Source organism: Penicillium chrysogenum, assembly GCF_028827035.1.
Source record: "Penicillium chrysogenum strain IBT 35668 chromosome Unknown utg000001l_segment0_segment0, whole genome shotgun sequence".
Taxonomy (NCBI): domain Eukaryota; kingdom Fungi; phylum Ascomycota; class Eurotiomycetes; order Eurotiales; family Aspergillaceae; genus Penicillium; species Penicillium chrysogenum.
Genome location: NW_026622749.1, coordinates 8763792 through 8786306, shown reverse-complemented (window position 1 = coordinate 8786306; position 22515 = coordinate 8763792). Strand labels below are relative to the sequence as shown.

Sequence of the window (22515 nt, the reverse complement as noted above, 5' to 3'; positions counted from 1 at the left end):
ACTTTCACCAAGCAACAACTGTTGGATATGGCACGTTGATCAGTTACTTTGGCACGTATATGTCTGCAATTCTCTCGCTTTCTCCCGGTTCCTTGGCTACTTGTTCCGTCCACTCTTTTCCATTTTCCTAGTCACAAGCCTCTAATAATACGACTGTCGTATTTCCCACCTCTTGTTCTAACCTTCCGTCAGAGATTCTCGTCGACTTGCTTTAATGAAGAGTTTCTAGGCTAATCATATGTTAGGCAGCGTGTTTATTAACAAAGTGCAAAATGCTGTAAAAGAATGTAGGTCTACTTAGTCCGGAGCCATTTTCGGAAACGGACAAAACCCATTTCATGGCCTTGGATTTTCCTTTGGCCGTCCCCTGATCTGGTAAAAACCTAGTTTGGCAAGTATATTGTACTTTGTGACATCACCTCGGCTATTCCCTTAGAACGACTTATAAATTTTTCATCTTCCTCCCCTCCCTCGATCTTATCTCAACCTCCTTGACCAAGATATACACTTTCTTCCATTGTGTATTTTGTTCAAGATGGACTATCCCTCTATTCCTGAAGTACTACTTGAACGCTTTGGTCAGAGCTATGGCCATATGAAAAACATCCACGCAGCTCTACGGAAGATGGGAGGTGCCTCAATTACCGATGAGACCATGGAGCGTCTAAGTATCTCAGTCTCCAAAATGGAGATGGAGACAGGGTCTCCATCTCCTTATTTTACTCCTAGTGCGCAACAGATGCCAGATCCTTTGCAAGAGAAATTGGAAGACGACCCGTTTGCAAACCAGGAATGGAATTGGGGAACTCCGGCCTCCAGGTGGCCACCATATTTTTTCCTGATGCAGGCCTTTTTATACTATCAGACAAGTATGAAATGGCTCAACCGATACTTGCCTGAAGACCAAGAGGATGGAAAAAGCCCTGAGAAGAGCGAGGAAGAAACGAGCAAGGAAAACATGCGCCAGGAAGAAAATGACGAAAAGGAGCTCAACGGCAAACAAGAGGGCAATGAGAGCCCTGATGGGAGCGAAGAACATATGTCTCAGGAAGATATGCGGGAGAAAGAAAATGACGAAAAGGAGCTTAACGGCCAACAAGAGGGCCCTGGAAGCCCTGAGTGGAGCGAGGAACATATGTGCGGGCACGAGGAGACAAGTGAGTGGGATAGTGATGAGGAAAGTGAGAAGGAGAGTGAAGAGCATCTAAAACAGCGACGCAAACGACGGGCAGAGCTGCGCAGACTATACGAAGAGAGGCAGAGGAAGATTTATGAGGCTGAAGAGGCCCGGATGGTATACGAATGGAACGTCTACCAGTCAGTAGCACTGCACTAAGAACGAAATAATATCGTCTGCTAACAGACCTATATAGTTATCCAGGGACCTACAGTTACAAACCCCTAGAGAATCATCACGATTTTGATATTATACGGACAGGCCACAGGAATAATCCCCTTCAATGCCATCAATGGGTTGTCGCGTTGGTCGACGTGTCTGATGAGAATCGACCATCTATCACAGAGCTGGTAGTGCTCGCCAATCGAATGTTGAAAGCAATGAACTTGCAGAAACGACGTCTCAGCACATCGCAGAATGACAACAACCAGTTTCACCATCTTTTCCCGGTTAGTATTCCCTCTGATAATACGGTATTTTAAGACTAATCAGAACCAGACAACAATTGTCACATTTGATAAGTACAATCGTGCGCGTGTGTTATCTGGGTACTACGACGGTGGATTGAAAGTCCATTTCACAGAGCCTTTGGATTTTGATGAGCGTACAAGATATGTATTCCAGGGATCATTGTTCGAACGGGATTGGGTTAGTGATCCCTATTATGCGGAGATGATGAGGCGTTTGGCTGCTTGGACATGGCCTAAAGCACAAATGAACACCGCTCAGACTTTCACACTGCCCATTATATCTGAGGGCATAGGAAATGGGGACCACGAGCTATGACAGGCCACGAGCGTGATACGGTGGATATTAGATATTATTGTTGCTACAACGATATGTGGTCAAATTGCTCCATACGGTTATGCCCAGTCCCTGTATAGCCCAACTACTCATTGGTATGGACGTCCTAGGACCAGAAGGATTCATACTTGATTTCCCACATTCACAAGCAATCATCGAGTCCTATGAGAACCTATCTTTTCCGATCGCCCTATACGCAAAGCCTCACCACGTCAGTAAGAGACCGGTCTACGCTTCTTCCAAGGTCGAGATTCCCCCGCGCTAGGCAGCGCGAGTTCCTATTGTGGTGAAGTCTGCACTAACAAAGGATCGTGACTACATTTTCGAACCAGGTAGGACCAAAGCTAAGATCTCCGTACACCAAGCGAGCCATAACAAGCTATCAACGAGGAAAAGACGCTCCGTGATTTCGTCACCACGTATAAGGATGTCATAGAAAACCTAGATAACATACAGCCGGATATAGATGAGCTAGGGCGACTACAACGACATATAGCGACATACCGCCAGCTCTAGTTAAAGGAGGCCGCACTCATAAGAAAGACAGGCGCCGTCGCCGCTGCCACCCGTATCATAATCTCGTAACATCTCGCCCACCTACCTGACATCCGAAACCGTGCAATCAAAAGATAGGAAAGCCTTTTTAATCTACCCTTCGCATCCGCGGACGCATAAGGAGCGGCACGGGATAATCCTATACTGCTAGACGACGACAGTGAAGAGCAGGCTGAACTTGATATGGGCGCCAAAGAGCTTGAAATGGGCATCGACACATACGATCCCGACCGTGGAATTACTCCCTCCGATATTCCCGGAGTGATCTCAACAAAATTTTCTTTCCCAAATTCATCAGATTGATCTATGCTTGAGTAAATACGAAAACTCAAGCCGACGCCTGGTGGGCGATGATCTTGTCCGCCATTCCCGGCAAAGTCTCGTCCATAACATCCATCTCCCCAAAGAGTTCTGACAGGGATTCCTTCTCCCACACGGAGCAGTACGCCCCCTTGAATCTGTATAATAAAGGTGTCAGTCACAGTAATTGACGACTTATCGCGCAAGAATGAAACACATACCCAGTCTTCCTCGCCGCAGAGACATCCCACATATGCGCAGCCGCAAACCAAGGCGTCCTCCCGTCATTCTCCGACTTCAGCTTCTCCAACAAGGGGCGATAGGCCGCCAAGTCAGGCTTACCGACACCGACATCGTCGCAAGAGAGCAAGTTCTCCGCAGGCAGCTCAACACCAGCGTTCTTGAAATAGCCCCCAACACGATTGATATCCGCCGCGGTAAAAGCCCACACCGTGAAGCCGGCATCACGTAGCTTTTGAACACACTCCGCTGCACCCGGACGGAATTCAAGAAGTTGGTACTCCGCCATAATATACTCCAGGTCTTCGGGCGAAGCCCAGGTCCGCGGTTCAGCGATGCCAGCCATCCAGAGCATGCGGTAAAAAAGTGCACGGAAGACTTCACCGAAAGGGACGTAGCTTTGTGCGAGACTTAGATTGGTGTACTCGCGCTCGGCTGCTTCCATCCAGGTGTATCCGAGTAGACGGGGCTTGATTCCCTCTGCGCGCAATCGGTCTCCTAGACGGGCATCGATGGCATCGAAAACATGATCGTAGGCGACAAGAGTACCGACGATGTCGAAGACGACGTGCTTAGATGAGGACATGGTTCTCGACGATGGGTGTTTATCGGGGATTTAGAGAAGAATAGATATCAATCGTTATCCTCAAGCCCCTTTTGTGAGAGAAAACGGGATCTTATTTGTTAGATAAAGGCAGAGAGATAGGTCAGATAAGTATTAATCGGCGAGTTACCCTTGAACTTATCTCTGACTTATGAGGCTACATGTATGAATCATCCATGTAGTACCCCGCACCGGTTATGAGGTTGTCGGTGCAGATAGCAGCACTAAGGACACTAGCCGTTCCACTACAGTCCCGGCGGGAAGTGCGCAATTGCTCCCGCCGGGAATGTGAACACACGGAAGAGAATACCAAAGATAGCGATAAGGATGCAATTGCTCTCAGGGACCAAATCTCAGATAAATGGACATATATTAGGTCTCCTATTGCGACAAACACATCCACGACTGAGGCAATCAGCAGCATGAACGAACCTCCAATGCAAATCGCGAAGGACGCAACAGACCTCAAAACAAGCGAGACAAATGATATCGAACGCTCGGCGAGCTCAGGAACTGAGCGTCATGGCAGCACTATCATCCTATCTGCGGCAGACGATGCCGGGTATCACCGTTCCTTGACGAGACGCCAAATCATGATGATGACCTTTGGGGCTGGCATCGGTACTGGTCTCTGGGTGGGGACCGGACAGGCACTGCACTACGGTAAACCAGTTGAACCCCGATATGCCCTTCAACATGCAAATATTGACATCAATAGCTGGTCCTGCCGGTACAGCAATCACCTATACGATCACGGCGTATGGCTCCCCAGAATCCCCTGCTTTTATACTCATGTGACTAATACAGTCTGCGAAGGATGATCGTGTACGCTCAATATTCTTCAATCGGCGAGATGACTACATACAAGCCTATTCATGGCGGCTTTATCCGACAATGTGCTGAATATGTGGATCCGGCGTTCGGCTTTGCGATTGGTGTCAACTTCTGGTTTGCGGTATGTTAGCCTACCAGAACACGAAGGTCGTATATACTGACGCAGGATGAAGTGGGTGATGATTATTCCAGCAGAGATCACAGCAGCGATATCTGTCCTGAAATACTGGCCAGAAACAGACGTTGTGCCACTCGCGGCATATATCACTTTATTTATAGGAGTCTTTGCCGCTGCAAACATGTTCCACGTCCGACTCTACGGCTACATCGAATATTATATGTCCTTTGTTAAATGCATTGCGATTGTCTTAGTGATATTCTTTATGTTTATCATGACATCAGGAGGAATACCAGCAACAAACGGCCCAATCGAGTTCCGATACTGGAAGAACCCCGGGGCTTTCAACAATGGTATAAAGGGTATTTCTAAGGCCTTTGTACAGGCAGCCTTTAGCTTTGGCGGCGGTATGGTATTCGCGCACGAAACTGAGAAGAATATACTGACAGAACTCAGGCGAGCATATTGCTGTTATAGCTGGCGAAGTAGCAGATCCGCGTCGGACTATCAAGAAAACAGTTCGACCCGTTTTCTGGAGAATGTTTACCTTCTTCGTGGTTAATATCTGGCTCGTCGGAATGTGTGTTCCATCCAATGACACCGACCTTGTCAATGCTAGTGGAACTATGGGAAGTCCCTTTGTTATTGCTGTCAAGCGGGCGGATGTTTATGGCCTAGCGCACGCTATCAACGGGTTTATCTTCCTTAGTGTTGTCAGCTGCGGCATTACTAGTGTTTATATCGCAAGCCGAAGTCTGGCAGCTCTGTCTGATCTGCAGATCATCCATCCATTCTTCGGAAGGAAAGACTCGCAGGGTCGGCCTTACGTGTCCCTGATTATTAGTTTAGGTCTTGGTGGTGGCTTAGCCTATCTCAACTGCAACAGCGTGGGCACTTTGGTGTATAGTTGGTTTTCTGCCTTGGTAAGTCATCAGCAAAGCAAATGGTACGTGAAGAGCTGCCAACATTTTGATTTAGGTGGCAATAGCAACGCTTTTCCAATGGGCTTCGATTTATATTGCTCATCTTCGATTCCGCCAGGGCCTCCGAGCCCAAGGCAAGGATCTTAGCACGCTCCCATTCAAAGGTCTTCTCACCCCATGGGCGCAGTACTTCAGTCTCATCATTGTGCTGTTTGTCTTTGGTTGTGAATTCTACCTGGCTTGCTGGCCGTTTGGGGAACAGGGTTCAGTGAAGAGCTTCTTTTCCTCTTATCTCGCGGCCCCGTTGTTCTTCTTTGATTACTTTGTATACAAGGTGAGTCCTTCAACTTAATGGTTCACGTTCGGAACCGTCTGACTTCAGCAGTGGTATTATAAAACAAAGATAGTCAAGCCGGTTGAGATGGAGTTTGGTTCTGCCAGACCTTTTGATGAGCAGGATCTTATCAATGCTGTTGCAGCTGAAGATGCGGAACGGGATCCAGAGAAGACCAATCAGAAAAATTGGAGAAAGCGTTCTCAGTATATGATATTTGGATAGCAGAAGGAATGACCAAGCATATTAGTTACATTGCCTCAATATGAAATTAGTTCGGCAACAATGAAAAATTATACGTATCAAATTCGAAATCGCCATTTGCCCAATCCGGGTCAAAGAAAGCCGCCATATCATTCAGCTCCAGATTGGCAAGGCCTTCTGTACCAGGTGTGAGACGCGACAACGGGCTAAAGGAAGACAGCTCCACATTTCCACCTGCAGACTTGTCCTTCTTTAGTGACTGCGTCCAATCTTTGAACTTCGAATAGGCAGAGGTGGGGATCTGGTCGCTTTGGGGCAAAACAGAATCATCTCCAGGAGCGGCCAAAAGTTGGCTGATAGCTGCTTCAATAGACTCGAGGTATGATATTTCGGATTCTGAAGAGGACCCTCCAACCATCTGATGTATGAGATCCATTCCACGGTGCAGGCCGTCCTGCAGTCGCTGGGACTTCCGCGAGTTGAGGCTTTCTGCAAGGATGACTAGAATAGCCGCGCGACAAGCACTAAATTCATTGTAAGAAGCACGGCAAAGACCGACATGATCTGATAAGGATTGTAAAGTGTTGAGAATGTCCAAAGCACTTGACACACAGTCGTCCACCAAAATCGACCGACGTGCCCGTCCTGAATCGTTACCTGCGCCAGTTATAACTTCGCCTGGTTCTTTTCTGTCATCGACAAAGATGAAGGCACGGCCCATATAGACATATATGAGCAGGTAGCACAGTCTGAGATGACAATTTTGTCGGAAATTCGGGCCTTGCGAGCATAGGTCTCGACATTCTTCAGTGGCTGGGAGTGTGTCCCACCACTGCTTGACACTTGTCCTTAGCCGTATGAGCCGCTCTAAATATTCAGGGAGAAGCCGCTTTGGACATCTCTTAAATTGTGCACTACTAAAGTATCAGCTGTCGCCAATGAATTTGTTGCACATTTTGAACCACCTACAGCGTTTCAGAGACCTCTCCTAAGTACGAAATCAATGTATGAAATGCGGTTAGGTTAGCAAATAGTGGCGACTCAAAGCTGGGACAGTCCCTTGGCATATCAGAGTTTATTTCTGATCGCGCGATTGACATAGGACGTCCATGCATGATGCTGATATATCTATGAGGCATTGTTAGCTTCGCTCTGAAATGCCTGCTTGAACATCATACTTTTCAACAGTGTATGTTGTCCAAAACAACCGATTTCTGACTTCGATGGTTCTAGAATCACATTTACCACCTTGATATTTGCGATGCATCCCATTTTGAATCGCCATCTTCATTGCAAGACCGTAGTAGGTATATGCAAGCCCACCCGTCGAAACAGGCAGTGAATATGTGGCAAGAAGCAAGAAGACCTGCACACTCTCGTGAGAAGCAACCAGAAGGACATCTGGAATAAGCTTGCATGCCGCGTGGTAGAAGACTAGCCCGACAGAGTCCTCAGAGCACAAGCTGAGTTCTTCAGTGATCTCTGAGTTGGGCCTTGGTTTTTGGTCCTCCATATGGGCCACCTGAGTTCCAATGGCTAGAACAACAAAAACAGAGCATACCCAGGGGAAATCAATGGCTGTATATGTATTTGTCGAGCTGTAACAGAGGGCTACCTTCCCTTCAATCCATTTCCGCTCCAAGTAAAAGGAGTTCATCTCAACGTACTTGAAGAACATGGTCACGAGGAAATCGGCAATAGATCGCGGTGGTAAATGCTTCATTGTCTCCAGTATAAGTTCGGGTGAGGATTGAAGCTGGGTTGGTCGCCAGTATTCTTTGACCTGTTGTATATCGTCAGCCCCCCTCCCCCTTTGAGCTTTTGAGGTGAGATACACACACCCTAGAATCAAGCCGATCTATTTGGCAGCTCATTTTGCGGCGCAATTTCTGGGAGAAATTCCAGTGAGAAAATTCTCCAGAGTAATGAGCCATATTATTCGACACAAAATGAACATCGAACGGCTCGTTGATATCCAGGGCGGTTTCCGACAAGGTAGTGTCTGTCGAGCTACGTAATTTGTCCGCAATACGGACAATATTCTCCTTGCCCAGCGATATATCTCCAAGGAAATGGCGAGCAATATGCTCCAGGCTTTGTATCCGTCCATTTTCGTCTCTCGAAACAGATGCGACGGGGACGGAAGAGGAGCAAGGGGATGTCGTTGTTGGGATTGGCTGGCCTTGGAAATGGCATGGTCGTCCTAGTCTCTGACATCTCCAGCAGGGCTGACCACCCTCGCATTTCTCCTTCTGTTTCCTGCACGTCTCGCAACTTTTTAAGAATCGTCAATGTGGAGGCGCGGAAATGAAGCCGAGCAGGAATGTACTTACGCTAGGGAAGCGCGTCTCCTCTCCCCACGCTTCCGCTTCGTGCCATGATTTGATCCTCGATCTGGGGGCATGGAAACAACAGTAAATAACAGAAGAGAGGTCCAGTGAGAGTCAGGAAGACAGCTCGGGAGAGCCAGCCCTTGAGGGTCATGGTTCTTATCGCTTATCAAACAATATGCGGGGTAAATCCATACCTGGTAAGTCCTCAAGGACGAGAAGCAGAAACTCATAACCGGGGGGATAATGTTGTTGGAACCGGGCTTGAATTTGTTTATTGGTGTATCAACCCTACTAAAGCATCCCAAGATGCAACCTCATCCTTCATGGTGGAAATTCTCCGATTGCCAACAATGTTTCCTTAGTATCCAACGCCCCATCTTACCCCTATCATCCATCACGGCCAAACGCAATAGCTCAAGAAGCAATGTACTTTTGAATTAGGCAATTGACCAGAACATTGCGCCTATTACAGCCACGACCAAAGCGGAGAGAATGGACGAGTACATTGCTGCTGTATCCCTTAAGCTCAGTCGGGCTGAGCTAGAGGAGATCACACAGATTAGACTCGAGCACCACTTCCGTTGGTGGGGAAGGGAATTTCTTGCTCCGGAGGATCGGTCTTAGTCTTGATAGTATTGTTTATCTTGTAGCCAAGCCAAGGATGGATCATTCTGCATGTTTGTCTTGTATGAACCGACTGAAGATACAGAGAATGATATTGTTTCCCATATCCCCGCCATTGTGTCATAAACTGGTTCTGATTGAATATCAAGACAAGAAAGAGCAGGCAAGTATCTGGAGAGCCTGGTGAAAGTCAAGGAGACATCCGTGGACGTGGGCTCTGGGCAGAGGTCCTTATCTCTTATCAAACATGTGGGGTCCCAAGGATGGAAAATAAAGGTAGCCAATCAAATCACAGAGGAAGTATACCAAGGTATAAGGCGGCGATAACATTTGGTAAAGAGTGACATGGACGTGATAGGACTGTATACCTAGGTAACATCAAAAATAACAGAATAAACTGAGAGGGCTTGAACATCTCAAACGAGAAAGAACAACCTTGGAACACGCGCGCCTTCCATGTTCGTAACATACTTTGTTTACTTTGTTTACCTACGTACTTTCCTAAGGTTATCTTCCCACCTGGGCACTTTTCAGTCCGTCGCTCCTCCCTCTCCATCACTCTTCCAAGGTTATTCATTTCTCGCTCATTGCCAGTTCCTACGGACGACTTGGATGAGCTTCCGCACGGACCACTTCTCCCCTTTCAGCCTCTATTCAACTCAGTTTGACCGACTCTCGGCACAACATGTCAACTGGAGCCTGCTACTGGAGTGGCAACGGCTCCTACTGCTGCCCTTGCAGTGGCAAAGGACAAGCTGATGTAGCCGACTCTTCGTCGACCTCTTGCCTGGAATGCGGACATCCTATCAGAATTCATGTCATAATTGGGCGTAAGGAATTTCTTCTCTCTGTGTGGACTTACTTTAACACCATATCAGCAAACCCAAATGATCCTATGGGTCGTCAGGCCTTCCTACCAAGACACGGAACTGTGAGAAGTCTTGCCAATCGCATCCATGAACAAAGAGTGGTACTTGCTCGTGGACCCCCTCCTCGGGAAAGACCTTCCTCGCCTGGTCTGTTCATACATACCTCCGTGGACAAGGCGTCAAGTCAATTTACATCAGGAGCTTCCCCCTTAGTTTGGAGGGCGGTCCCACCGCGTTGGATCATCTAGTCGAGGCCTGTCACATGCAAGGTTTTGCGGCGTTCGGACACAGCATTCTGCACGACAAATTTGTGTTCCTCATCGATGATGCGCACACGACTTACAATAACTCCGAGCTATGGTTGATTCTGGATTCGGTGAACCAAGATCGGCTGGCGAACAGAGCTGGGATCAGTTTCTGCATGTTCAGTGCATTCGGCACCCCTGATAGGGGCGTTATGCCACACAATATGGGAAGTGACCTGTTGGTATTCAATAAGGATCAACGTCTCGTCTTATCCGATCACTATTATTATCTTGACCAGAGGATCACGCTTTTCTACAGCTTTGCAGAGTTCGAGCTCTACGTGGACATGCATCTCCAGAGTCGAGGTTCCGATTACGAAATATGCGACCCTTTGAGACGGAGAATCCTTGCCTTCACCGGCGGCCACCCTAAATTGGTAGATGCATTCATGCATCTCTGCGACATGGTATGTGGTCCTCTGCGATTTCTAATGTTTGCCGTCATGCTAACATATTGCCAGTGGTATGAGGCATGGTACAAGGATGACGACTTTGCCCTCATAGACTTTGACGATGATGAAGTCAATAAATTCCTTCAAATTCCTGGCGTCCTAGAAGGAGCACTCACCGCAACCGTAAACTTCGCGGGTCTTCCACTTTCACCAGAATCCTTTTTCCCTCCTGAACAGGAGTTTGAAGTTCTTCGCCAGGTTGAGCAATCTGATTTTGAGGGCATTTTGTTCGACCCACAAAGTGAGGCTGTGCTATCATGCATTACGAAAGGTTGGCTGCACATGGAAGAGAGCCTAGAAGGAGCATTCAAATGTTACTTTCCCACCATGTTTCACGAACGGTACGTTCATATTATCTACACGCCCTTGATGATGTACTAATAATAGTATAACAGGCTCGTCGGGTACCTCATGGGAGTCCAGGAGCGTAGGTATCCACCCCCGCCTACTTCGGAACTTGAGTTGAACATGAGGATGCGAAACATGACCATTTCCTAAATGGGGGTGTTGGCTATTGTGAACGGATTGAAAGGGCGTGCGACAGAGGCCTAGCTCAAGCTAGATATTCGGATTTTGAGGATTTTTCATATCATGTTTGTGGAGGGGTTGCTGAACTTGTTGGGCGATGAGCATAGGCTCGATGAACGATCGACTTGTGCTGCATCTGCCGGACTGTGTCATTTTTACCATGCTATCATGTGTGAATGTAAGTTTTTGTGGAAATACTGTAACAATACAAGTCGATTCAGCTTAACCCGAGTGCCATATCTTCCGTTGACTCGGGTCATTCGGTCCACGGAAGACGATATTGTACCCTCTTCTTTAATTTGAATCTTCGAGCTGGGCATGCCACACTATCTCTACTACCCTTCCCATGCAAGAAGTTCATTGGCCAACCAGGGAATCTGGTTAATTGAACCTCTTCACCATGAGGGCCATCTTCCTCAGTAAGATGTATGGTATCTCGAACGATGGGTCCGAGAGCCCTCTGTACCATAATAATCTTCCTTATTCCTGGAACCCGAATTGTTGGTCCCCAAAATACCCCAGCAGCGGCGAAATAGCGGGGGGAACCTCGGTAGACAGGCGCAGACGATTCCAATGAAAGGCTCAACGCGGGACCACACGAACACGGGGGCAATAGTCCAAGACGAATCTTCGGAATGTGTATGTGTGTGTAGGAAAACAACGCAAACAATGCCGGCGACGCAGACGCTATAGTAATTCTTGATCAGCGTTGGTTCTAAGATTCCGGAGGTTTTACTGAAGGTAGACTCACAAACCACAAAACAGCAAAATACTAGTCACTGCAACGCGCTGGGACTTGGGCATCTGCAATTTCCGGATGATAGGAGCTGGGATGAACAAAATCATGACATCAATGACCACAGCAATGCCATTGGCCAAGAAAATACTCAGCGGTGGAGTCAGTGTATTGCTGCCGGAAGTAGGATGTAGGGCGACATGCTGCGACGGCGGTGGCGACGACAGCGACGAAGTAGCCTATAATGATAGCCATAGCAAAATATAACGACCATCGCAGGTTGAAAATGCGACGATAAAACATAATGATTGACGATTTGGTCAAAGTAACCGTTGTCAAGTAGACAAAAACATATGCGAAAAGGAGTTTCCAGAGCGAGACAAATTCGGAATCCGTGAAGGCTTGTTGGTGCCAATCCATTTTTGATTCCTTGGTGGATTGCGCATTGCCAGAGCAAAAGCCTTATGAAGGATCGGTAAGCCAGAATGTCACGGTATCTAATAATTGCATACTACTCGAAAATACAGATGGATTATGATGGTCGAATGTGTAGATAAGGTTTACCTGGTCATCGGCCTACAGATTCGTGGCTTGAATATATCTCTGGAAAGAATCCAGAAGAGATCTACTCTGGTGACACCTTTCTGCACTTCTACCTTGCAGGGCCACTGGATATGGCACGTTGATCAGTTACTTTGGCATGTATAGCGTGTCCGTCAGTGGTCTCGTCAGCCTTCCCTTTGTGTACATCAAAGAAACCTCGTAGACCGTCTGGCACTGGCGCACTGGGTCTGCGTGTTAGCGTGATTGATGTATGACAATGATTCCCTAAATATATACGTATGTAAGAGGCAGCGGAAAAGATATACAGAAAGATCTTGCATAGGCAGTCATCAGACCCGTGCGCCTACCTTTACTCTTCTGAGGGGCTTGTTCTTTGCTCCTATAAAGCTATACAGATGGTTTTCATGACAGCAGTAGTTGTTGACATGCATGTATACATGCAATGTGTGCAAACTGAGCATATGCCTAGTTAGATGCATCATTACCTCTCTTCTTCTTCCCAATTTTCCCTCCAGTAGTGCTTCTTATTTATATATAGTTGCATAAGAGAGCCTCGGCCATCTAGGGTTATCTAGGTACCTAGGTAGTTCCCCACAATGACTCATAAGGTTAGGGTTAAACCGGGTCCACGGTTGATATAAGCTTAAACGCCAAGGGTAATCTTGGAACTTCGTTTTTCAAGGACGTGATCTTCCAAGGCTTTTCTCTCACTTCGTTTTACGTCCTCAAGCTTCAGCCCCCACACCCAATAAACTCGCACGCCCGCAATTTAACACCACGCACGCACACCCCCCACCAGAAACAAGCACTAGACTGCTTTGAAAGATGGAACCCTCTTTAACGCCCATGCAGGTCAATGAAGCCAATCTAGCGACCCCAAAAGCTCGTTTGTATGTACCGCAGTCGCCACCAGGATATCTGGATTAACACCAGTTGACAACTGCAGCCAATCAGCCATCATTATCATCGCCTCGACCACCCTCGTCTTTACAGGATGCGGAATTAACTTCGCATTCGGCGTCTTCCAAGAGCTCTACGACTCCATGTCAAAGGAGCGAAACACCCCATTCACCGGCGCAACACCAGCTCAAATTGACTTGATCGGCACCCTCTCCATCGCGCTGATGACAATAGGCGCTCCATTCGCAACAGCGTGGACAAAGCAATACCCCCCTCGATATGTCATCTGGGTTAGCGGAACAATCCATTCATGCGCTCTGCTTTTCGCAAGCTTCGGTCAACACCTGTGGCAATTTATCCTTACTCAAGGCATTCTACTCGGTATGGCCACATGCCTCACTTACATGCCATCTGTTACGGTGGCACCGACCTGGTTCACACTACATCGCGGACTAGCGATGGGCATAATTCTCGCAGGAACCGGAATAGGCGGTGTTGCATGGCCACTCGCCTTTCGATACCTCATTGAGTCTGTCGGCTTCCGCAATACACTCCGCGTCACGGCGGGGATCTCATTCGCACTCATTTGCGGCTCGGGGACGTTTATACGCTGGCCTGCTAGTCAGATCACTCGTATTCAAGCTGAGAACGCTGCTTCTTCCCGTTCGTCGACTTTTTTCCGCCTTCCGTTGGTCGACTGGCGCGTGGTTCGAACCCGCAAATTCGTCGCTCATGCTCTGGGTGCTGCATTGCAGTCTGCTGCATTGCAGTCTGCTGCATACTACACACCTGTGTTCTTTTTCGCGTCTTTCGCCCGTACACTAGGCTACTCACAGGCAACATCGGCGAACTTCATTGCCATCTCAAACGCTGCAAATGCGCTGGGCAAGGTCGTCATCGGCCATGCAGCTGATCGTATGGGAAGACTCAACACCCTGGTATTAACAACGCTCATCTCAGCCGTTTCTGTCCTTGCATTGTGGCTTCCGTCATGTCTATCCGCCACACAATCCACCGGAAGTACACTGTTCATCGCATTCACAATACTCTATGGCATCTTTGCATCGGCGTACGTTGCTCTGTTCCCAACTAGCCTGGTCGAATTGTTCGGTGTGCAGAACTTTGTCAGTGTCAATGGCTTGCTGTATATGGTAAGAGGCTTTGCCACTTTGGTTGGCACCCCAGTTGCGGGTGCGCTGATCCGCGGAAGCCACGAGAAGACTGTCGGTCCGCGAAATTATGAGAATACCAGCATTATGGTCGGTGTGCTGCTGGTTGTGGCGACGTTGGCTGTGGTGTGGGCACGACTTGAGGCCACCCTTAATCTCGATTCTGCAGCGGGACGCAGAATGAAGTGGTTGATGTAAGTATCACACAGAGATTGAAGGTGGCATGCTCGATCGTGGATCACAAGAGAATTCTCAATGTTCCATACACTGTACATTAGCAACATCTCCTATCAAGCTTAATCCAGTCAAAAATAATAAAATCTCCCCTCCGTTTCATCCAAACTGACAATTCATCTTGGATATAACGCTTCCGTAAGCGCTAAGGTGTAGGTTGAGCAATTCAGGCTGTAGACTCGTCAACGCAAGACCTCCTTGTCTATATGAGGCGACTTTATCAAGAAGCTGTCATTCCCGGGTCTTTCCACATTGACCTTTTTACCTATCGATGGTAATCACACAAAGGATAACAGGTTGGAGGCGATCATGGTTCACTGTCACCTTGGTATCTCACGTACGCCAAGGGTCATAATTGCCTATCTCATGCGCAAACTACAAATCCCGCTAATGGAGGTATTGGAATTTGTTCAATCAGAACAGACATTTCCAAGAGTCAGACCAAGCAAAAACCTTACACGCCAACTTCAAGGGTGGGAGAACAAAGATCACACTGTCCCGAAGTCGACATACAAAAGACGACCGGGCTGCGCTGCTGAAAGAGAAGACTTCCATGACTTTCTAATTCCCATATCGCAGCATATTTTTATGATTATTACATGAGACCATTTCACCTTCCTAGAGAGGCTAGGTTCTGCTTCTCCACCTCACATCTATAGTGAACGAATTACCAGGCAAGTCCTACACACCTTCTGGTTCGGTTAAAAGGCATACATTTCTAGAACGCAAATGCTTGATCTTACTCTAAACCGAGAATGAACCCAAACGTCAGTCGTAAGTCATGACCTCAAATCCTCACAGCCCGGGAGTCTGTGCCCCTTCCCCGATCCCCATCAATCCACCAGCGAGCCCATTCATCCGACGATCCAGCAAATCCTCTTCACTGTCAAGAGAAGCGATGCTTCGTCCTCTCGGACGGACTGCACCAGGGCTTTCAGGGGCACTATTCGTTTCATCAGGATCGAACCGGTTCGGCGACCGAGCCGCTCTTTCCAAGCATCGGAGCTTAGCGATGAAATCCTCCTTAGCATTGCGGTCATCTCCCAACGATGTAAACCCGGTGATTCGCGAGGAAGCAAAAGAGGAACGTGATCTCCTCCTCCGCGTGCGGTGTTCACGCTTTGATGTCAATGCATCCTCGCTGCCAGCAACGGATGTGATCTTGCTCATGCTCATTTCCAGCGGTCTGTCGTCATCACCCGAAGACTCGCCCGTAAACTTGCGATGGTGATTACGTCCATTCTTTGGAGCATTTGCTTCAACTTCCGCAGGGTCGGACCATTTAAGGGTAGTATTGGCATTTGAACCATTCACACCTCGGTCAGCGTAAAGTAGGTCCGCCTCGAGAGTATCAATCTTGGTCTTCTGAGACAGACTCTCAAGCCAGTCTGCGCTGCGATGGATATACTTCCATGCGTCGGGGAAGAAGCCAGCCATCTGCATGAAGCCGTGCGAAATACCAGGTATAAGGGAGATCTCGACGTAGTCTCTCTCATTGAAGGGACGGTTAGACCTCTCCAAACCCAGGTCCTGGCGCTCACGGAAGTGATGGAGTTTTGCTTGGCGCAGTCTGCCTGCAAATATTACCGTGTCATCAACCAGAGGGTCTCGCTCTCCCGTCATGATGTATGTTTTTGGGAAGCGAGCAAGTAGTGCATCTGGAGCCAGGACGGGAGACAGGAAGAAATCGGTGTTGAAGTCAGGGCGATGGTGGGGTCCGATATATAGAATGATCATCGCACGTGTCATTTCAGGTGTGAGGATGCGGTCGTGGACATAAGTAATCATAGACGAGACAGCTAGTCTAGTCTTGATTGGTGTGACTTCGCCTTCCGCTTTAGCAACAGGGGCTAAGTCCTCGCTCTTTTCGAGTTTCTTTTCCAGTGCTTTGGCTGCTTCAGTGGCCACATTGGCTTCTTTATTATCCTTAGCCTTCTCCGGTGGTGAGATAGCAGTTAGGTCCTCGACCGAGTGACCTGGCGATGTGAATGGTGTGAGTTTACGATATTGATCTTGTTTCCGTTGCAGAACACTGCGGTTTGTCTGGCGCGTGCTCTTCTCCTGGATCAGAGACATCTGTTCATCGCTCATCCAGCTCTCAACCCTCATATTCAACGCAGGGTATCCCAAAACCACACCATCTGGCGCTGGAAGCACATCATCGCCACGCCAGCCCTGAGAGATCGCAGACTGCAACACCATCAAAGTCATGCCCACTGCCAGGTTTCCACCAGCACTCTCACCAGTGACAAGGATTCGAGGACGAGTCTTACCACTCAGCCCCATACAGCGACCGTTTGTGGCAATGATACTATGGTAGACATCATAGCATTCGTGCAGCGCATACGGGTAGGCGAATTCTGGCGCCTTCCTGTAGTCGACGCTCAGGATGGGAACCTTTAGCCGTCCTGCCCAAGACAATAGCTTGTCCTCTGAGTTTCTGGGACTCATAGCCACAAACCCACCGCCAGGTACATCCAAGACAATGAGACTCTGATCTCGGAGTGCACTTAACGGACCATCGAAATACAGCCACGCATTCACTGGATCGGTGTAAACAGACTGCCCCGGGCGAGGAATACGAATTGCTCGAGCCGGGAATTGAGTCATTCGCGGCCGTAGCAGTTTCGCCAATGACCACAGGTAGGGACTAGTGGCTTTGTTCCAAGACACGCGCAGGTGCTCCAGTGTCAGGGTGGCACGGACCCGGCGGACTTTCTCATCAGCCTGTTCAGCAGCAATCAAGTAGTAAGCTGTGAAGACTAGTGATGCGATATCTCGTAACCACTTTGGCTTTATGTTCATTGCGGTCCAAAATCCAGCGTCCAAACCAGTGGTGATCCATGTTGCTCGAAAGAAGGACCGCGAGTACATGTTTGCCAATGGTTCAGGACATTCGAGTCCGACAATCTTGGCAAAGTTCCGGCTGAGGTAGAGCCAGAGGAATATGATAACAGTTGTCTGCCATGTTGTCAACTTTCCCGTGAAGCGGGATGATAGGGATCGAATGAACGGTGGGCCATGTTTATCTGCTCTATTGAATTCTCGATGGTTAGAACCTGCGAGGCTGGTGTAGAGTGGATATGCTGTACCTTAATAAGTATACTGACCAGAAAGAGACAACTGCAAATACTTGGATCTTGCGGAGGCGGGTTGAGGGTCTCCCTAAGACGTGGTCTGAAGATCGATTAGCCTGCTCCGTAGTGGATTGCAAGTGGATTGCATGTTGGATACCTATCATTTCTCGAAGCTAGGGCTGAGTCTATGTGAAGCCAGGAACTGAATGCATGAAGGTCGAGTCTAAAGAATAACGACAAACGGAACCAAAGACAACCTCAGACAAGTTCACCCATAATGAAGGACATAATGTCATCAATCAGCTGCGTTGTTCAAGTAATGCGACCTTGTCATTGGCGAAAGGTCCTGGAGCTGAATCACATGTCAACAAAGTCCCACTTTCACATGCCAGTGACGACATCAGGTGACACTCCGGGGTTGATTCCATTTTTATCTTCTCCAGGTTTATGTTTTATGACGGAGTCTCTATAGATATATGTGCATCACATATCTCTAATCTATTCTATATCTTTTGTCGGCAATAATCACGCCCATGTCCGACCTGCCAACTGCACAACGAGACCTCCCACCCCATACTGAGGAAACCCGCGATGCAGATACCGGCCGAGTCACTGACAGTGGTAGCCCCCAATGAGAATTCACGATCCTCCTTAGGAACACGGTCGGCAATCTCAGCAAAGGTATTGACATATACCACCCCACCCAGCAGGCCTTCCCAGAAAACAATGATGAAGACAAGCCATACGCTGGGGATGAAATCAAACAAAGCATGGAGGGTCAGCAACACAAGATTGACCACCTGCATGATAGACGGCAGGTACAGGTTATGGATGCGGTAGAATGGGGTCGAGGAGCGGGATATGAAGACTCCAACCTGGTAGATGGCATTGTAGGTAGGGTAGAAGGAGCGGAAGTGTTGAAAGGGCGATTCCCTCAGTGGGAAAAGCAGTGTTGGAGCCACACCTTGGTTTATCACGTACTCGGCGATATAGACCAGTAGCATGGGGACCATGCTGGATATTGTCAGCCCTAGATTTTGGAGAATCGGAAGAATTGAATACATACAAAGGAATGAACAGTCCCTTGATGCGACGTAAATTTATGCGTGTCTGGTCCTGCCAGGAATGGCCTTGGTTGACGTGAATAGACTTGTGGGTGGGGGAGTCGTGCGACACTCCCAACAGCCCCTCGTCTTCTCGGCCAGCGCCATCATCCATTTCATCTTCCTCCACCTGACCCCCGCCTTCAACAACGCGATACCTATCAGGGCTTGATTCAGTAGATCGCAGGGAGGACCTGGGTAGAACGACGAAGAAGCTTATGACCATAATTGCCGGTAAGCAGGCCGAAACCAACAACGTGACATGAACAGAGAAACCCAGCGCCGAAGTTGCGAGGGCATAAGCACCAGCTCCGATCAGCCCAGCAGCGCCAGTGCCACTCCCCCACGCAGCCAGACTGAACGGGCCATAGAAGTGTGTGAGACCCACAAAGCTCAGCTCTCCAGCGCCGCAAGAAAGGCTAGCCAGGACGATTCCCGCAATCTTGGACGATATCGTTCCTCCCTCGGTATAGCCTGGGCTCATAGCGACTATCAGCATGCCCACGAATGACAGGAAGGCAAAAGCCAGGACGCGTACCCAATAGGGGACCAGATGGATGAAGTATGGGGCGACAAGCTTGGTTGCGAATGACGGAATCACGTCCGCGAGGAGAACGACGCCTTTAGGTATATCGGGTCCGACTAAATCTACGGCTGCGGAGAGGATGATGACGTATAGGACATTGTTGATAAGGCCTGCCGGGTGTAAGTGTCAGTTCAGCTGATCAACTGGGGCTAGTCGAGGGTGCGCACCGAAGAGCCAGAAAGCGACGCAGACTCGGGGGTCTGCGCCGCTAAAGGCACCACTGAGACGGGCGCTGAAACGCTTCCAGATAGAAGGTTGCTCTTGCGAGGAAAGCGTTGCAGCATCCTCACCGGATGTTGTGAGAGGCATTCGGTTGTTGCGTTGGGAGTTGATAAGGAACTACAGCAAAGTGACAGACGATATTCAATCCATGGTATATTCTAAATATTCAGGAGAAACAGACTGGATATAATACAGGGGCATATCGAATCAAGTGCGAAGAGTGACGACTCCTTATCCCCACGCGATCCACCGCCTTCCGCCCTACACGTGGCTGAGACTTTGACCTCTCCACATTGGAACAATGGACACACGACACTTTTCCTTTATTGCTCTAGTTTCTATGATGAAAATATGTCTTGTCATATCCAACGCAAGATGGTATAAAGGGTAAAAAGGAAAACAAAATCATAACCGGCATTCAAGACAAGACATTTATGACTTGGCCACAACCGAATCCACAGCCTGCTCCAAAATCCGTAGACCAGTCTGAATCTGGTCTTCGGTGATCGTTAAGGCGGGGACGAATCGGATACAACCCTCACCAGCAGTGATGATCAGCATACCGCGCTCACGGGCAGCGGTGATAATATCACCAGCCTTAGCGGTGTATTCCGGGGTGAGCTGAAGACCCAGGATCAGGCCGCGCCCGCGGATCTCGGAGATCACACCTGGGAACTTCTGCTGCATGGCCTGGAAGCCCGAAACAAAGAGATCAGACTTGGTCTGGACGGACTGCTGGAGCTCAGGCTCAGCGAGACGCTCGACGATGTGGTGAGCGACACGGCAAGCCAATGGGTTACCGCCGAAGGTGGTGCCATGATCACCGGTCTTAATGTGCTGGCCAACCGTCTTGCCCGAGACAATGGTGGCACCAATAGGAATACCGTTACCAAGAGCCTTGGCGGTAGTCAGGATATCGGGGTGGGCAGCCTCGCCAGAGGCTGGGGCGAGAGAGGGGTGGGCGTGGGCCCAGAAAGTACCGGTACGGGACAGACCACACTGGATCTCATCGAAGATCAAGACGGCTCCGGTCTCATCACAGCGCTTGCGGAGAGCGGCAAGGAATTCGGGGGTAGCGATATTGACACCGCCCTCGCCTTGAATGGGCTCAACGATGACACCGCATGTCTTATCCGTGATAAGTGTCTGGAGCTGGTCGATCTGGTTGTAATCTCCGTACTTGAATCCGGGGATCATGGGTGAGAACGGAGTCTGGTACTTGGGGTTGGGGGTGGCCGAGAGGGCACCCATTGTGCGGCCGTGGAACGAGTTGTTGAAGGACACGAACTCGTGCTTATCACCTGAGGGGTCCAGAGTGCGGCCGGTCTTGCGAGCAAACTTGATGGCAGCCTCGTTAGCCTCGGTTCCGGAGTTGGAGATGAAGACCTGCGAGGCATCGCGCATAGCACCGGACTTCCGAGTCAACTCAATCAACAATTGACTCAGAGCACCGGTCCAAGGGTTGTGATAGAGGTTCGAAGCGTGGATGAGGGTTTCAGCCTGAATTGAGCACTTTTCTTTAGCAATTGATCAATGTACGGTCCATAAAAGCATTTCGCACCTGCTCCGCAATAATTTTCGCAATCTCCGGGTCACAATGGCCAAGAGAGTTAACTGCAATTCCCGCCGTCAAGTCTAGATAACGTCGGTTCTCCATATCCCACAAGTAACAACCCTGGCCCTTCATCATCATCGGAGCCGGGCGAACGTAAGTCGGCACCATGAAAGGAGCCCGCTCGTTGATGAAGGACGCCGTAACTGAGTCCGCCGAAGGGTCGGGGTTGGGAAGAGTTGTCTCCTTCTATATGATCATTAGTTTTCCAATTTGAAAGTTGTCCTAGCACTTTGTGGCAGACATACCTTAACCTGGGACTTCACATTTTGAGGGGCATTGGACGTAGTCGCGAATCGGCGCTGTACTGGTGATTCGATAGCAGGGACAAATCTGGGTACGCGAGGCAGACGGCGCGCGGCCACACGAAGGGCAGACATGGCAAACTTCCGATTTGTAAAAATAGAAGGAAAAACAAAAGCTAATCTGCAGGAAAAGTGAGGTGAAGCAAGAGAACCGTCTGCTCAGATCCAGCGCACTGCCGGGAGAAATAAAAAGGCGATATCGGGATCGGGCAGTCTTAGTCACATCGGTGGAGTGAGTCAACAACCCCGAGGTCCCGATCTCCCCGTATATCGTACAACTTCCTCATTGGACCTGTCATTCTCCTCTTACACAGAGACAATGGTGTACTCTCTCGTTATTCGCCGTTCAATTCTCTCGGCTTCCACAGCGCGCGGCGCAGTCCGGCCACTCTCCACTACTCGGTTCCTTCGTCAGGGCGGCGGCGACAAGCCCACACCCTTCGCAGACTCCCCGGCTCCCCCACGCCTCCCGAAGGAGGAACAGGAGATCTTCGAGCAACTCCAAAAGCGCTCGACTGGCGCATTCAGCACACCTCAGGTCAACCAATCCCCACAGGCCGAGATCCAGGCGGACGGCAAAGGTGGCGAGCTTCACCCCGATGCGCCAAAGGGACTGCAGCCTGATTTTGAGGGCGAGAAGAACCCCAAAACTGGCGAAGTTGGTGGACCAAAGAATGAGCCTCTGCGATGGGGCGCAGCTGGTGATTGGAGCTATGGTGGTCGCGTCACTGATTTCTGAGTGACCCCAGCTTGACCACAGAGATTTGCATGCATGTTGGCGTTGGTGTTTCTTGCCTAGGGAT

The 22515-nt window shown here is 49.2% G+C and overlaps 10 protein-coding genes across 10 annotated transcripts; 5 read left to right on the top strand and 5 right to left on the bottom strand.

Moving 5' to 3' along the window:
- Nucleotides 1-535: 535 nt before the first annotated feature.
- Nucleotides 536-1963, top strand: N7489_003459 (uncharacterized protein; the record flags this gene model as incomplete). Its single annotated transcript, XM_056709214.1, has 3 exons — nucleotides 536-1317; nucleotides 1374-1626; nucleotides 1676-1963. The coding sequence occupies 3 exons, from the start codon at nucleotides 536-538 to the stop codon at nucleotides 1961-1963; spliced, it is 1323 nt and encodes a 440-aa protein (XP_056573516.1).
- Nucleotides 1964-2864: 901 nt separating this feature from the next.
- Nucleotides 2865-3662, bottom strand: N7489_003458 (uncharacterized protein; the record flags this gene model as incomplete). Its single annotated transcript, XM_056709213.1, has 2 exons — nucleotides 2865-2994; nucleotides 3058-3662. 2 exons carry the CDS (start codon nucleotides 3660-3662, stop codon nucleotides 2865-2867), a joined length of 735 nt encoding a protein of 244 aa, XP_056573515.1.
- Nucleotides 3663-4102: 440 nt separating this feature from the next.
- N7489_003457 (uncharacterized protein) lies at nucleotides 4103-6114 on the top strand (the record flags this gene model as incomplete). Its single annotated transcript, XM_056709212.1, has 7 exons — nucleotides 4103-4343; nucleotides 4399-4438; nucleotides 4497-4635; nucleotides 4688-5039; nucleotides 5089-5555; nucleotides 5611-5889; nucleotides 5941-6114. 7 exons carry the CDS (start codon nucleotides 4103-4105, stop codon nucleotides 6112-6114), a joined length of 1692 nt encoding a protein of 563 aa, XP_056573514.1.
- A 46-nt stretch (nucleotides 6115-6160) lies between these two features.
- N7489_003456 (transcriptional regulator family TF) lies at nucleotides 6161-8497 on the bottom strand (the record flags this gene model as incomplete). Its single annotated transcript, XM_056709211.1, has 5 exons — nucleotides 6161-7007; nucleotides 7063-7221; nucleotides 7272-7876; nucleotides 7935-8367; nucleotides 8427-8497. 5 exons carry the CDS (start codon nucleotides 8495-8497, stop codon nucleotides 6161-6163), a joined length of 2115 nt encoding a protein of 704 aa, XP_056573513.1.
- A 1684-nt stretch (nucleotides 8498-10181) lies between these two features.
- Nucleotides 10182-11174, top strand: N7489_003455 (uncharacterized protein; the record flags this gene model as incomplete). Its single annotated transcript, XM_056709210.1, has 3 exons — nucleotides 10182-10631; nucleotides 10686-11017; nucleotides 11072-11174. The coding sequence occupies 3 exons, from the start codon at nucleotides 10182-10184 to the stop codon at nucleotides 11172-11174; spliced, it is 885 nt and encodes a 294-aa protein (XP_056573512.1).
- Nucleotides 11175-12054: 880 nt separating this feature from the next.
- Nucleotides 12055-12360, bottom strand: N7489_003454 (uncharacterized protein; the record flags this gene model as incomplete). The annotated part of the gene is made up of 1 exon (XM_056709209.1): nucleotides 12055-12360. One exon carries the CDS (start codon nucleotides 12358-12360, stop codon nucleotides 12055-12057), a length of 306 nt encoding a protein of 101 aa, XP_056573511.1.
- A 969-nt stretch (nucleotides 12361-13329) lies between these two features.
- Nucleotides 13330-14771, top strand: N7489_003453 (putative MFS monocarboxylate transporter; the record flags this gene model as incomplete). The annotated part of the gene is made up of 2 exons (XM_056709208.1): nucleotides 13330-13394; nucleotides 13451-14771. 2 exons carry the CDS (start codon nucleotides 13330-13332, stop codon nucleotides 14769-14771), a joined length of 1386 nt encoding a protein of 461 aa, XP_056573510.1.
- Nucleotides 14772-15602: 831 nt separating this feature from the next.
- Nucleotides 15603-19882, bottom strand: N7489_003452 (uncharacterized protein; the record flags this gene model as incomplete). Its single annotated transcript, XM_056709207.1, has 5 exons — nucleotides 15603-17841; nucleotides 17900-17984; nucleotides 18414-18898; nucleotides 18951-19683; nucleotides 19741-19882. The coding sequence occupies 5 exons, from the start codon at nucleotides 19880-19882 to the stop codon at nucleotides 15603-15605; spliced, it is 3684 nt and encodes a 1227-aa protein (XP_056573509.1).
- Nucleotides 19883-20227: 345 nt separating this feature from the next.
- Nucleotides 20228-21787, bottom strand: N7489_003451 (acetylornithine transaminase; the record flags this gene model as incomplete). Its single annotated transcript, XM_056709206.1, has 3 exons — nucleotides 20228-21295; nucleotides 21357-21596; nucleotides 21656-21787. 3 exons carry the CDS (start codon nucleotides 21785-21787, stop codon nucleotides 20228-20230), a joined length of 1440 nt encoding a protein of 479 aa, XP_056573508.1.
- Nucleotides 21788-22031: 244 nt separating this feature from the next.
- N7489_003450 (succinate dehydrogenase assembly factor 4) lies at nucleotides 22032-22451 on the top strand (the record flags this gene model as incomplete). Its single annotated transcript, XM_056709205.1, has 1 exon — nucleotides 22032-22451. The coding sequence occupies one exon, from the start codon at nucleotides 22032-22034 to the stop codon at nucleotides 22449-22451; it is 420 nt and encodes a 139-aa protein (XP_056573507.1).
- Between the last annotated feature and the right edge of the window lie 64 nt (nucleotides 22452-22515).